Genomic DNA, 16,274 nt, shown 5'->3' on the forward strand with positions numbered 1-16,274 from the left:
CATTTTTTCCAATTAAGAGGCCAATTAACGTGGCCAATCCACCTGCCCTGCACATCTTTGGGTTGCTGGGCGAAACTCACGCAAACACGGGGAGAATGTGCAAACTCCACACGGACAGTGACCCAGAGCCGGGATCGAACCTGGAACCGGGCTATGCAATTGTTAATTGCGGACCTATAATCCATCTAGAATCACCGATCAACAACTCAATTTATCCTTCATTTTCATTGAATGTATGTCCAATGGACACTTATTTAATACATTAATTTACAGGATGTGGACATCTCTGGCTAGGCCAGCATTTATTGTCCACCCTAATTGCTCTTGAGAAGGTGGTGGTGAGCTGCTTCTTGAAATGCTGCAGTCCATGAGGTGTACCTGGTACACCCACAGTGCTTTTAGGGAAGGTGTTCCAGGATTTTGATCCAGCAATAGTGAAGGAATGGCAATATATTTCCAAGTTGGAATGGTGAGTGACTTGGAGGAGAACTTTCAGGTAGTGGTGTTCCCATGTATCTGCTGCTCTTGGCCTTGTCAGCGATAGTGGTCATGAGCTTTGAAGGTGCTGACTAAAGAGCCTTGGTGAGTTACTGCAGTGCATCTTGTAGATGGTACACACAACAGCTAGAGCACGCTGGTGATGGAGGGAGTGAATTGCGGATAGCGATGAGGACTGTCTGAGGATACAGCAGGATTTAGATTGTCTGGAGACTTGGGCGGAGAGATGGCAGATGGAGTTTAATCCGGACAAATGTGAGGTAATGCATTTTGGAAGGTCTAATGCAGGTAGGGAATATACAGTGAATGGTAGAACCCTCAAGAGTATTGAAAGTCAAAGAGATCTAGGAGTACAGGTCCACAGGTCATTGAAAGGGGCAACACAGGTGGAGAAGGTAGTCAAGAAGGCAGACGGCATGCTTGCCTTCATTGGCCGGGGCATTGAGTATAAGAATTGGCAAGTCATGTTGCAGCTGTACAGAACCTTAGTTAGGCCACACTTGGAGTATAGTGTTCAATTCTGGTCGCCACACTACCAGAAGGATGTGGAGGCTTTAGAGAGGGTGCAGAAGAGATTTACCAGAATGTTGCCTGGTATGGAGGGCATAAGCTATGAGGAGCGATTGAATAAACTCGGTTTGTTTTCACTGGAACGAAGGAGGTTGAGGGGCGACCTGATAGAGGTATACAAAATTATGAGGGGCATAGACAGAGTGGATAGTCAGAGGCTTTTCCCCAGGGTAGAGGGGTCAATTACTAGGGGGCATAGGTTTAAGGTGAGAGGGGCAAGGTTTAGAGTAGATGTACGAGGCAAGTTTTTTACGCAGAGGGTAGTGGGTACCTGGAACTCGCTACCGGAGGAGGTAGTGGAAGCAGGGACGATAGGGACATTTAAGGGGCATCTTGACAAATATATGAATAGGATGGGAATAGAAGGATACGGACCCAGGAAGTGTAGAAGATTGTAGTTTAGTCGGGCAGTATGGTCGGCACGGGCTTGGAGGGCCGAAGGGCCTGTTCCTGTGCTGTACATTTCTTTGTTCTTTGTTCTTTGAATGTTTGTGGAAGGGGTGCCAATCAAGCGGACTGCTTTTTCCTGGATGCTGTTGAATGTTTTTTTAATAAAATTATTTTTTCCCAATTAAGGGGCAATTTAGCATGGCTAATCCACCTACCCTGCACATCTTTGGGTTGTGGGAGTGAGGCCCACGTAGACACGGGGAGAATGTGCAAACTCTTCACGGACAGTGATCCGGGGCCGGGATTGAACCCGGGTCCTCAGCACTGTAGGCAGCAATGCTACCCATTGGGCCACTGTGTCGCCCTGGTGTTGAGCTTCTTGAGTGTTGTTGGAAACATAGAAATGAGGAGGCAGTTCGGCTCTTCGAGCCTGCTGTGCCATTCAATATGATCATGGCTGATCCTCGATCTCAATGCCAGATTCCCACTTTATCCCCATGCCCTTTGATGCGATTAAAATCTAAAACTTTATCTATCTCTTTATTGAATGTATTCACTGACTTGGCCTCCACAGCCTTGCGTGGTAGAGAATTCCACAGGTTTCCCAACCTTTGAGTGAAGAAATGTTTCCTTATCTCAGTCCTAAATGGTCTACCCTGTATCTTGGGACTGCGACCCCTGGTTCTAGATTCCCCAACCAGGAAAAATATCCTTCATCTAGTCTATCCAACCCTGTTAGAAATTTATACGTTTCACCTTGCCAACCCCTCCTTCCACCTGTTCGCCTGTCTGCGGATATCCCGGGGAGCTGAGACAGTGGAAGAAGCCGGCCCCGGATACCAAGTGTGCAAAGCATTGGCCAGAGAATCACAGGCCACCACCGGACACAATCCCATCAGGGACGCCATGGCTCGCAAACATCTCTCTCCGTGCATTCATGACCATCTCCGTGGCAGCTGTACAAAGCTGCTCCACCTCCATCTGGAGAGGCAATCCACCACCACCAGGAATGATCAGCTGCTGCAGACAAACAGATCAACAAACAGCCCCTCCCAAGGCCTGCCAGGGAACCGTGTGGACATGAGGGGCTCCCTATGGGGCAACATTCACAGATACTGCCAACAAGGATTGCCCTCGTCAGAGACCCCAACGGAGGTGCTGCAAAAATGTTCAAGTAGCAAAACTACTTTCCAGTCATGGATGACCACCTGGCCTTTGGCGAAGGGTGGTCATCCCAGTCTCCCTGTGGTCAGACGTCCCTTAAAAAAAAAATACAACAGTGTCACCCAAGCATAACTAAGTGCAGGGCACAGGACAAATCCACTGCCTTCTGTAGACCAGTCATCTCTGAGACTATGGAAGACCAGTGCAAATTGCCAGGTTTGTGCATTCCAGGCCAGGACCACACAATTCTCCAACAGGCTCTGGAGTTACACGTATCCAGTCAATAACAATAATCATCATCATCATCTTTATTGTCACAAGTGGGCTTACATTAACACTGCAATGAAGTTACTGTGAAAAGCCCCTCTTCGCCACATTCCGCCGCCTGTTCGGATACACAGAGGGAGAATTCAGAATGTCTAAATTACCTAACAGCACGTCTTTCAGGACTTGTGGGAGGAAAGCGGAGCACCTGGAGGAAACCCACGCAGACACGAGAACGTGCAGACTCCCTACAGTGACCCAAGCGGGAATCGAACCTGGGACCCAGGTGCTGTGAAGCAACAATTCCATCACACTCCTGGCTTGTGCCTTGTAGATGGTGAACAGGTTTTGGGGAGTCAGGAAGTGAGTTCTTGCAGCAGGATTCCGAGCCTCTGACCTGCTCATGTGGCCACTGTATTTATTTGGCTAGTCCAGTTCAGTTTGTGGTCAATGGTAACCCCCAAGATGTTGATAGGAGAGTCAATGAATTATTCAATTTTATTCTACTCCATTGAGTATGTTCTACATTAGGATTTTCATTAACCGATATTCTACATCTCCTCACAGGCCCTGTAGAAAAAAGTGCAGAGATGCCTTGTTTAGGTTTATACATGGAGAATGGCTAATTGAGTGCGTGTGGAAGGATCACAGGCCCATTTGAATGTGTCACTGCCTTCCATTCAATCGAGCTGGAAAACGAAAAAAAAATGTAACATGGAGGGAAGTTGACCATCATGGTGTCACAAGTCTATTTACATTTGCACCTTTGACAAGATTTAGCTATTGACTCACCGAGTGATTTGGCCCGTTGTAAAAGCACTGATTAGCCACTTTATATCCAGTACTTTAAATGGGATCAGAACCAAGGACACGTTGCTTGCGAGGTTCTTGGCACTTTCAGGATACATGAAGTGATGTGTGGTTTTGGTGCCCACATCTGCTTCGTAGCCAGTGGTTTGTGCCCGATTCATCCTATGTAAACAGGAGGCAAGGAAAGGAAAAATTATGATGTCGGAAGATGACAGGACATTAAGCAAGTGCTAAAATGATTCCAGCTCTATGTTGTGATAATTGATAGTGGTTAATAGTTGGGAAACTACAACTCCAGAGAATAGAATGGGAGTTATCCTTGGTGTCCTGGTCAATATTTATCTCTCAAACATCATCACTAAAACATTTATTCTCATAATGCTCTTGGTGAGAACATGCTGTGCACAAATTATTTGCTGTGAGGAGTCCAAGGCCAACATATCCTTCCTAAAATGTGATTTGCTCATAGTACTTTGGGTTTATCCAGGGTTTTGTACAGCTGAAGCATATCTAAGTACCAGCTGAAACAGAGAATTCCCAGGCGTTTTACGATGCAAAAATCGGCGCCGAACCGTCACTGATTCCGGGTCCGGTGAAAGGCTAGCAGCGGCGCCAAGTAAAACCCCCGGCTCCCGCGGCAAAAACGGCCAGGTCTGTGGCCACACATCTGCACGGCGATGACCTGGAGTGTCGCGCCATACAACATGGCTCCAGCTGTGCGGGGACCCGACCCACCAAATACGGCCCCACAGCCACCCCCCACCAGTCCCCCCCAGCCCTCGCGGAAGTGCCCCCGGCCAACGGCACGGATACCGGGTGAATGTGGCGGCGCTGGACACAGTCCACATCCGTCACGCCGGTTTCCTGACTGCTCAGAACACACGTCAACCGCATAGTCAGGAACTCGGCCCATTAGGGCGGAGCATCGAGGGAGCACCCGATGATGTGTAAACGCCGTTTCAACGGTATGTGGCGCGAGACGCGATGATGCCATTTCAGAGGGGGCAGAGACTTAAAAACTAGCCCCAAACCGGCATCGCCCCGATTTGGGCGTGGAAGGGATTCTCTGTCTGATTGCTGTTTACGATATCGTCGTCGGGCAATGGGGAATCCCGCCCATAGTCTTATAGACACAAACGGCATTTAATTATTTTCTGCACCCATTCATGGTATTGAAATGACATCTAATTTGACTACCAAGTTTCCTTGGACCTCCACATTTTTCAGCTTTTCACCATTTAGAAATGATTTATTTTTATACTTTTCAGGTCCAAAGTGGGTGACCTCACACTTGCCTACATAGTTGCCATAGTTTTGTCCATTTACTTAATTATCAATATCCTTTTCCAACTGTGTGCTCCATCTACACTGCTTACAACCCTATTGTTTCATTTGGATCTGTAGGACGGGATTTAATTATAATAATAATCTTTATTGTCACAAGTAGGCTTACATTAACACTGCAATGAAGTTACTGTGAAAAGCCCCTAGTCGCCACACTCTGACGCCTGTTTGCGTACACAGAGGGAGATTTCAGAATGTCCAATTCACCTAACAGCACGTTTTTCTGGACTTGTGGGAGGAAACCCACGCAGACACGGGGAGAATGTGCAGACTAAGCACAGACAGTGACCCAAGCCGGGAATCGAACCTGAGATCCTGGAGCTGTGAAGCAACAGTGCTAACCACTGTGCTATTGTGCCGCCCTCTTTTCTCCCCCTCCACCGCGTGTTCTGCAGTGGCAGAGGGTATTACGCAGATGGCTCATGGGGGATCTTCTGATCCCGCTGTTGTGAATGGGGCTTCCTGTTGAATGCATTCCTCACCGGCGGCACGGTGGCACACTGGCTGAGGATCCGGGATCAATCCCGGTCCTGGATTACTTTCTGTGTGGAGTTTGCACATTCTCCCCATGTATGTTTGGAATCTCACTCCCACAACTTAAAGATGTACAGGGTAGGTGGATTGGACATGCTAAATTACCCCTTAATCAGAAAAAGAGAAGTGGGTTCTCTAGATTTTAAGAAAAGAATGCACCCCTCACCAGTGTAAATGGCCAAAAGATCCTACCAGTAGCTTTCTATCCAATCTTCAAGAGATTGTTGGGGCTCTAATACAGACTAGTCATATCCTGGCGATTAGAGAGTATCTGCTCAATATCTCTAATTTCTGTCTCCTGCCATTCAGCAAATTTCCTCACCAGGTCACTAATTTGTCTTCAGTTCTACGAGTGTCAAATTTTGCTTTTATTTGAAATTTTATTGAATCCTTCTGGAAATCTAAATAATGACCATGAACACGCTTCCAAACCACAATTTTAGTCACTTCTTCAAGAAATTCAACACATCACGTTCCATCTCCTCAGAGAACACCATCTTCTTATCCTCTCTCATTCAATATAAACTGCCCAATACACATTCACATCCACCCACTTGACCTTACAATCTAACGTGGTCTCACTGGTGCTAACACATCAATCACAGGTATGGCAATCTTTGAGCACTTCTTGTATCGCATTACCAACAACGCCTTCCACATAACAAAACCTGCCTCTTTCTGCACTGACCATGAGAAAAAAATCTATGCCCCAGATAAAACACACTTACAACAGCACATTCAAAGTCCCAGCTTTCTTGCATTTGACCCTTAGATCACTGCAGCATTTCTGCTACTACTGATTTACACAACTATATCCTCGTGTCCCTCTTGATGCCCTAGTTCCATATAAAACCATTATTTTATTTAGGCTGGCCATTTCCTCCGGTATGGCCCTCATCTCCACTCTCTTAAGACCAAGGGACGCAGACTTGAAAGGATATGGTCAACAACCGTTTTAGCCTTAACCCACGCCTATCTTTTCATCTGCTTGAACCACCCCAATCAGGTCTCTAACCCTGCCACAGTATCCAACTGAGGTTTATAAAAGTCACCAAATATATTTTACGTGACTGTGACAATCATACCCAATCCTTCCTCATACTTGTCAACTATCTACAGACTTTTATGTGGTTGACCATATGATTCTCCTCCAATGTCTCTCCATTCTTGAGCAGCTGGCTGAGTTCCATTCATAACTCATTGTAGCTAGCGTATGACTTCAATGGATTCTCTCCCTGCTTCTGCATCAAGGGCATCCCGGTGGCATTGTGGATAGCACAATTGCTTCACAGCTCCAGGGTCCCAGGTTCGATTTCGGCTTGGGTCACTGTCTGTGCGGAGTCTGCACATCCTCCCCGTGTGTGCGTGGGTTTCCTCCGGGTGCTCCGGTTTCCTCCCACAGTCCAAAGATGTGCAGGTTAGGTGGATTGGCCATGATATATTGCCCTTAGTGTCCAAAATTGCCCTTAGTGTTGGGTGGGGTTACTGGGTTATGGGGACAGAATGGAGGTGTTGACCTTGGGTAGGGTGCTCTTTCCAAGAGCCGGTGCAGACTCGATGGGCCGAATGGCCTCCTTCTGCACTGTAAATTCTATGATAAATTCTATGATCTATGAATACCTCTGGTGTCCCCCAAGGATCTGTCCTTGGCTCCTTCCTACTTTTCATCTACACATTGCTCCTTGGTGACATCATCTGAAAGCACAGCATTAAGCTTTCATCATACACGGGCAACACCCAGCTCTAGCTCTCAACTATCACCCACCTCCTCAGCTGTTTCTGAATTATGTGGTGAATGTAAATACAGTTAATTCACCAGTTATGTTCTATGTTATTAACCCTGTGGGTTTTATCTGTGGGCCATTGTATGGTTTTACCCACAGGGGGAGATGTTGGAGCATGTACGGGCTCCGCCCATGGCTCCGCCCCTTTGAAGAAGTATAAGAGTAGCTGGCCTGTGGGACTGTCCTCAGTATGTACCAGTCGCGGGCAGGCAAAGTTGATAGTTAATTAAAACCACTGTTTTACTCCGACACGAGTCCTTGAGTGAATTGATGGTCGCATCAATTTAATTAACTATCGGAACAAAAAACGATTATGGAGTCAGCCCTCAAACCTGACAGACTGGAGCTCGATCCACAGGCCGCGGAGGCGAAGGAAATTTTTTCACACTGGCTGCGGTGTTTCAAGGCCTACCTTGCCGCGTCGTCGACGTCATCCGTCACCGACGAACAAAAATTGAGTCTCCTCCACGCACGGGTGAGTCACCGCATTTCTGTGCAACTCGAAGAGGCCATTTCATATACCGCCGCTCTCGCAATCCTCGAGCGCATCTACGTGTGGCCTGTGAACGAGGTCTTTGTGCGACATATTGTCACTACTCGACGCCAATGCCCCGGGGAGTCACTCGATGACTATCTGCGCGACCTCAAAGCAACTGCAACTATCAGGCCGTTACGGCCACTCAGCACATGGAGCTCGCCGTCCGAGACGCCTACATTGCGGGGAACAGATCAAATTACGCGCGGCAGCAACTGCTCGAGAAAGGGGCCCAGGACCTGGACGAGACGGTGAAACTGGCGACTTCACTGGAGGTCGCTTTCCAGAGCCTCACTGCATTTCCGGCCGAACACTCGACCCCCTCGTGGGCTCCCGACCAGAGACTACCCCAGGCCTGTGCTGCGCACCCACCCGCTCATCATGGGGGGTTGCCTTGTTATTTTTGCGACCAGCCTCAACACCCTCGACAGCACTGCCCGGCCCGCAACGTGCACTGCAACAGTTGCGGCCGAAAAGGGCACTTCGCCAAGGTCTGCCTCGCCAAGCCTAAGCACGCAAACTCTCAGACCCGGACTACCGACTCTCAGGCCCGCAGACCTCGCAATGTGGCAGCGTGCCTGCCGACTCCGACTCCGCACAGCACGTGCGACTCACGGGGGCCGCCATTTTGGCCATCCTCCCCCACGCGGCCGGCCACGTGCGATCCATGGGGGCCGCCATCTTCCTCGACGCCCGCCATGCTTGATCAACAGGGGCCGCCATCTTGGACACCATCTGCTACGCCGCTCGACGCGTACGACCTGCTAGGACAGTCACCGGGGGGCCGCCCCAGCACGGCCGACCACGCCGCCGGTTACCCTCAACTCAGCGCAGTCACCTTGGACCAGTCACGACCCAAGCACCTCAAGAGCTCAATGATGGCCGTCCGGGTTAACGTGTACGAGACACCTTGCCTGTTTGACTCCGGGAGCACCGAGAGTTTCATCCACCCAGATCTGGTAAGCCGCTGCTCGCTCCCGATATTCCCGGCGCAACAAACAATTTCCCTCGCCTCCGGGTCGCACTCGGTACAAATCCGAGGGTGCACTACGGTAACCTTAGCGGTACAGGGCGCTGAGTCCACTAATTTCTGAAGGAGTATAAGAGTAGCTGGCCTGTGGGACTGTCCAGTATGCACCAGTCGCAGACAGGCAAAGTTGATAGTTAATTAAAACCACTGTTTTACTCTGACACGAGTCCTTGAGTGAATTGATGGTCGCATCAAATTATTAGACTGCTTCTCTGACTTACAATATTGGCTGAGCAGAAATTTCCTCCCGTTAAATATTAGGATGACTGAAGTTATTAATTTCCCTAGCTATCAAATTTATCTCTTTCCCTGTCTGTCTGAGACTAAGGGAGACTAGATGAAACCTTGGTGTCATATTTAACCCTGAGATGAGCTTCCACACACATTTCTGCACTGTTGCTAAGATTGACCATTTCCAGCTCCAGAACATTATCTGGCTATCTCTGAATTCAGCACCTCTTTGCTTGAAACCCTCATCCATGCCATTGTTTTATCGAGACATGATTATGCCAATGCCACCGCTTCTCGTCTCCCACATTGTACCCTCCAAAACTTGATGACATCCAAAACTCTGTTCCATATGTCCTTACTACTTCCATGACCTGTTCACTCATCACCCCGGCGCTTGCTTCCTGCACTGACTCCTGGACAAGCAGTGCGTAAGTTCTCAAATACCTCCTTGGCCTTGCTTCTCCTCCAGCCCCACAACCCAGGCTCTTGTCTAATTCATTAATATCCGGATGTTAAAATCGCTCTACGATTAGTGCCCCTGCCTTCTTCTGCCTATAGGCTTAGGCTCTGGACTTCCCGCCCGTTCTGTCGCTTTACTGAGTGAGGTAGTAGTGATTCAGAGACTAGGGTAATGCTCTGGCGACCAGGGTTTGAATCCCACCAGGGAAGGAAATCTGCCACCCTTACCTGGTCTGGCCTACATGTGACTCCAGATCCACAGCAATGTGGTTGATTCTTTTTTAAAAATCAATTTAGAGTACCCAATTCTTTTTTTTCCAATTAAGGGACAATTTAGCGTGGCCAATTCACCGACCCTGCACATCACAGGGGGGAGAATGTGCAAACTCCACAGGTAGTAACCCAGGGCCAGGATCGAACCTGGTTCCTCAGCGCTGTGAGGCTGCAGTGCTAACCACTGCACCGCCATGCCAGCCCAATGTGGTTGATTCTTAATTGTCCTCAGGGATGGGCAATAATTGCCAGCCCAGCCAGCGAAGCCACCCCTTGAACAAATTTTAAAAACCTCTCTTTCCTCCTTTAAGACACTCCTTGACCACTCTTTTGGCTACCTGATCTAACATCTTCTTATGTGGTTCAGTGTAAGTGCCTTTGGATATTTTATTAAAACCTTTTTTTTGTTGTTTTAAAAAAAAAAATTTAGAGTACCCAATTCATTTTTTTCCAATTAAGGGGCAATTTAGCATGGCCAATCCACCTACCCTGTACATCTTTGGGTTGTGGGGGCGAAACCCACGCAAACACGGGGAGAATGTGCAAACTCCACACGGACAGTGACCCAGAGCCGGGATCGAACCTGGGACCTTGGCGCCGTGAGGCAACAGGGCTAACCCACTACGCCACCGTGCTGCCCCGGTAGATCCTCTCATAGTGAAAAATGGCAGGAGTGGGATTGTTTGATGGGAATTTGGAGTGATGGAGCTCATATACAGAGAGATTCAACTATTTTGTTAGATATTTGGGCGGCATGGTAGCACAGTGGTTAACACTGTTGCTTCGCAGTGGCAGGGTCCCACATTCGATTCCCGGCTTGGGTCACTGTCTGTGTGGAATTTGCACGTTCTCCCCGTGTCTGCGTGGGTTTCTTCCGGGTGCTCCGGTTTCCTCCCACAAGTCACAAAACACGTGCTGTTAGGTAATTTAGACATTCTGAATTCTCCCTCTGTGTACCCGAACAGGCGCCGGAATGTGGCGACTAAGGGCTTTTCACAGTAGCTTCATTGCAGTGTTAATGTAAGCCTACTTGTGACAATAACGATTATTATTATTGAAAAAGTCCCAACTTTCCTGAGCATCATGCCGGTTTGGGGCGGGGAGAAACATTTAACCTCCTGAGGAATCTGATACAGCCAGAAATGCTAGGCACGAAAACCAACGAAGAAATAGTGGAACTATTACAGGGCCACTATACACCAAAACCATTAGTCATCACTGAACGGCTTAGGTTTCATAAGCACAACCAAGAAGAAGGTGGATCGATTGCAGTTTGTAACTATCATGGAAAGACTGGCTGAACACTATGAATTTGGGTATGTGTTGAACGATACCATCAGAGATAGGTTAGTCTGTGGTTTGACGAGCGAAGCTATTCAAAACCAGTTGTTAACTGAAAATAACCTGACCTTAAATAAAGCTTTGGCAGTTGCTGCATCTGTGGAATTAGCAGCCAAAGAAACTCAACAGTTGGGTTTGTGGACAAGAATTCACAGGGTGTCGGCCGAAACTCAAATAGAATCAGATTCGTACTTGTCATTGGCGTTCAAAAACCCGGTTCTCTGCAGAAGATTGTTGGTGCAAAGACATAGTGTGCAGGAATTGTGGCAGAAAGGGCCGCATTGAATGGGCTTGTTGGAAAAGGAAACAAGCTTCAGGCAAAAGTTGCAAAAGTCAAGAACCAAATCAATCAAATGGGAACCTGAATGAAGAAAAAGCGTCCACATGGTACAAAAGGAATGTGAGAAGAAACTCAATTCACAGTCTGTTGATGAATTGTCATTATTGCTGGTGCAATAAACTATTACTGGATCACTCCATTACGGGACGGTCAGTTGGTGAAGGTGGAGGTGAACACCAGGGCAGCCATCTCATTGGTACCAGAAACTGTTAAGCAAGAAAAGATCAGACATAATCTCTGAAACCCTTGAAGATAGTGTTAAAAGTTATACCGGAGAAGTGGTTCCATTGAGGGGCCATATTGATGCAACAGTGCAATTAGATGGACAAACGGCAGATTTGTCCTTGTGTATAGTCAAAGGAAATGGTCCAGCACTAATGGGAAGAACTTGGACAAAAAAGATCAGATTAAGTTGGGCCGAGGTACATCTCGTGTCAGGCATTGAATCAGATCTACCAAAGTTTTGAAGAATCATGCCGTTGTCTTCAACGGTGAGCTGCGAAGCGTAAAGGATATCTCAGTTAACCCAAAGGTCAGGGAAGAAACTCGGGTGAAATGCTTAAAAGCTAAAGGTAGAGGCAGAATTAGAATAGCTGGTCAGAATGGAGGAATCCTTGAGCCCATGAGTGAATGGGTCATGTTGACCGTACCTGTGATGAAAAAAGACAGATCTGTATGCAATTGTCGTAATTTTAATGTCACTATTAATCCTCCACTGTGTGCAAAGCAGGACCCTCCACTCCTTTCTAAAAAAATAATTTTAATGAAGGTTTTCACAGAATATCAGTAACAAAATGAAAAAGGGTTATGTACAAAACACAGTCCAAAAACGCAACCCTCCATACCCACCTCCCCCCTGTACATAAATAATAAATTAACACCCTGACTTAACACAAAGCAAACAGAGCAAATATATACACCCCTCAGACCCCCCAGTGTAAATAAACAAAAACAAAAATAAAATAAATCCCCCCCCCTCCCCGCCACCCCCCCTCCCCCTGAGTTGCTGCTGCCATTGACCAATGTCTACCGTTCTGCCAGGAAGTCTAAGAACGGTTGACACCGCCTAAAGAACCCTTGTACCGACCCTCTCAAGGCGTATTTCACCCTCTCCAATTTCATGAACTCCGCCATATCGTTGATCCAAGATTCCACGCTTGGGGGCCTCGCATCCTTCCACTGAAGAAGAATCCTCTGCCGGGCTATCTAGGACGCAAAGGCCAGAATACCGGCCTCTTTCGCCTCCTGTACTCCCGGCTCCTCTGCCACCCCAAATATTGCGAGCCCCCAGCCCGGTTTGACCCTGGATCCTACCACCCTCGACACCATCCTCGTTACACCCCTCCAAAATTCCTCCAGTGCTGGGCATACCCAGAACATACGGGTGTGATTCGCTGGGCTCCCCAAGCACCTAACACACCTGTCCTCACCCCCAAAAAACCGGCTCATCCTTGTCCCGGTCATGTGTGCCATGTGCAGCACCTTAAACTGTATGAGGCTGAGCCTCGCACACGAAGAGGAAGAGTTCACCCTCCCTAGGGCATCTGCCCACGTCCCTTCCTCGATCTCCTCTTCCAACTCCTCCTCCCACTAACCTTTCACCTCCACCACTGAGGCCTCCTCCTCCTCCTGCCTCACCTGGTAAGTTTCCGAGATCTTCCCCACTCCCACCCACCCCCCCCCGAGAGCACCCTGTCCTGTACTGTGTGTGGCAGCAGCCTTGGGAATTCCACCACCTGCCGCCTGGCAAACGCCCTTACCTGTAAGTACCTGAAGGTGTTTCCTGGGGGGAGCCCATACTTCTCCTCCAGCTCACCCAGGCTCGCGAACTTCCCGTCCACAAACAGGTCTCCCAATCTTCATATCCCTGCCCTGTGCCACCCCGAAAACCCTCCACCTGTTCTTCCTGGGGCGAACCGGTGGTTCCCCCTTATTGGGGTCCACACCGAGGCCCCAACTTCCACCCTGTGCCGCCTCCACTGCCCCCAGATTTTGAGGACAGCCGCCACTACCGGGCTCGTGGTACACTTCCTTGGAGGGAGCGGCAGCGGTGCCGTTGCCATCGCCCCCAGACTCGTACCCACACAAGACGCCGTCTCCAGCCTCTTCCATGCAGCCCCCTCCCCCTCCACCATCCACTTGCGCACCATCGTCGCATTGGCGGCCCAGTAGTACCCACAGAGGTTGGGCAGCGCCAGTCCTCCCCTATCTCTACTCCGCTCCAGGAACACCCTTCTCACCCTCGGAGTCCCTCGCGCCCACACAAACCCCATTATGCTCCTGTTGACCTGCCTAAAAAAGGCCTTCGGGATAAATCCGGGGAGGCACTGGAACAGGAACCAAAGCCTTGGGAGCACCGTCATTTTGATTGACTGCACCCTACCCGCCAAGGACAGCGGCAACGCGTCCCACCTCTTGAACTCCTCCTCCATTTGCTCCACCAGCCTTGTGAAATTAAGCCTATGCAGGGCCCCCCAGCTCCTGGCCACCTGGACCCCCAAATACCTGAAGCTCCTCTCCACCCTTTTTAGTGGGAGCTTGCCAAACCCCCTCTCCTGGTCCCCTGGGTGAACCACAAACAGCTCGCTCTTCCCCATGTTGAGCTTGTACCCCGAGAAATCCCTGAATTCCCTGAGGATCCTCATTACCTCCGGCATTCCCCCCATGGCCACACTCGCCATCGGGACCTCATACAACAACCTAAACCACCTGACAAACCCCTCCCCAAACCCAAACCTCTTCAGCACCTCGCACAGGTACCCCCACTCTACCCTATCGAAGGCTTTCTCAGCGTCCATCGCCACCACTATTTCCGCCTCCCCCTCCCTCGCCGGCATCATGATAACGTTCAGAAGCCTCCGCACATTCGCGTTCAACTGCCTCCCCTTCACGAACCCCGTCTGTTCTTCGTGGAATACCTGCGGCACACAATCCTCAAGGATAAGACCTTCACCAGCACCTTGGCATCTACGTTTAGCAACAAAATCGGCCTGTAAGACCCACACTGCAGGGGATCCTTGTCCCGCTTCAGAATCAAGGAGATCAGTGCCCGGGACATCGTCGGGGGTAAAGCCCTCCCCCCCTCCCTTGCCTCATTAAAGGTCCTAACTAACAGCGGGCCCAACAGGTCCATATATTTTTTGTAGAACTCGACCGGGAAACCGTCCGGCCCCGATGCCTTCCCCACCTGCATGCTCCCTATCCCTTTGGTCAGCTCCTCCAGCCCAATCAGGGCACCCAATCCCACCACCAGTCCCTCCTCCACCTTCGGAAACCTCAATTGGGCTAGAAAGCGGCCCATGCCTCCCTCCTCCAATGGGGGCTTGGACCGATACAATTCCTCATAAAAGTCCCTGAAGACCCCATTGATGCCAACCCCACTCCGCACCACACTCCCTCCCCTGTCCTTAACTCCCCCGATCTCCCTAGCTGCGTCCCGCTTCCGAAGCTGATGCGCCAGCATCCGGCTTGCCTTTTCCCCATACTCGTAGACCGCCCCCTGGGCCTTCCTCCACTGCACCTCCGCCTTCCTGGTGGTCACCAGGTCGAATTCAACGCCTCTTCCTCAACAGTCCTTCCTCAGGCACCTCCGCATACCTCCTGTCTACCCTCACCATCTCCCCCACCAGCCTCTCCCTCTCCCTCTGCTCCCTCCTTTCCTTGTAGGCCCTAATGGAGATCAGCTCTCCCCTAACCACTGCCTTCAGCGCCTCCCAGACCATCCCCACTCTGACCTCCACGTTATCGTTGGCCTCCAGGTTTCTCTCTATGCTTCCTCGGACCTGCTCACTCACCTCCTCGTCCGCCAACAGCCCCACCTCCAAGCGCCACAATGGGCGCTGGTCCCTCTCCTCCCCCAGCTCTAAGTCCACCCAATGCGGGGCGTGACCCGAAATTGCTATCGCCAAGTACTTGGTATCCTCTACTCTCGCTATCAGCGCCCTGCTCAAAATAAAAAAGTCGATCCGGGAATAAGCCTTATGGACATGTGAGAAGAATGAAAATTCCCTAGCCCCCGGCCTTGCAAATCTCCAAGGGTCCACCCCTCCCATCTGGTCCATAAACCCCCTCAGCACTCTAGCCGCCGCAGGCTTCCTACCCGTCCTAGACCTGGAGTGATCCAGTGCAGGATCCAACACCGTGTTAAAGTCTCCCCCCATTATCAGGTCCCCCACTTCCAAGTCTGGGATCCGACCCAACATGCGCCACATAAAACCCGCATCGTCCCAGTTCGGCGCATACACATTGACCAGTACCACTCTCTCTCCCTGCAGCTTACCACTTACCATTATGTACCTACTGCCATTGTCTGCCACAATGCTCGCCGCCTCGAACGACACCTTCTTTCCCACCAAGATCGCCACCCCCCCGATTTTTGGCATCCGGCCCCGAATGAAACACCTGACCTACCCACCCTTTCCTCAATCTTACCTGGTCTGCCACCTTCAGGTGTGTCTCCTGGAGCATGACCACATCCGCCTTCAGCCCCTTCAGGTGCGCGAACACGCGGGCCCGCTTGACCGGCCCGTTCAGTCCCCTTACATTCCAGGTTATCAGCCGGATCAGGGGGCTACCCGCCCTCCTCCCCTGGCGACTAGCCATAATCCCTCCTCGGCCAGCCACACGCCTGCACCCTACGCCTGGTCCGTTCCCCACGGCGGCAGACCCCGTCTCGACCCTCCCCACTCACTCCAGCTCCCCCTTGAC

General features: G+C 50.2%; 1 protein-coding gene across 1 annotated transcript in view; it reads right to left on the reverse strand.

The window, feature by feature from the left end:
* LOC140385762 (CMP-N-acetylneuraminate-beta-galactosamide-alpha-2,3-sialyltransferase 1-like) overlaps window positions 1–16,274 on the reverse strand; it is a 137,727-nt gene that overhangs the window by 14,592 nt on the left and 106,861 nt on the right. The window contains exon 4 of the mRNA XM_072468248.1: window positions 3,679–3,858. Coding sequence (XP_072324349.1) covers window positions 3,679–3,858 — 180 coding nt within the window. The remainder of the gene's footprint in view (window positions 1–3,678; window positions 3,859–16,274) is intronic.

The sequence above is a fragment of the Scyliorhinus torazame genome, chromosome 11, assembly GCF_047496885.1.
Source record: "Scyliorhinus torazame isolate Kashiwa2021f chromosome 11, sScyTor2.1, whole genome shotgun sequence".
NCBI classification, from domain to species: Eukaryota; Metazoa; Chordata; class Chondrichthyes; order Carcharhiniformes; family Scyliorhinidae; genus Scyliorhinus; species Scyliorhinus torazame.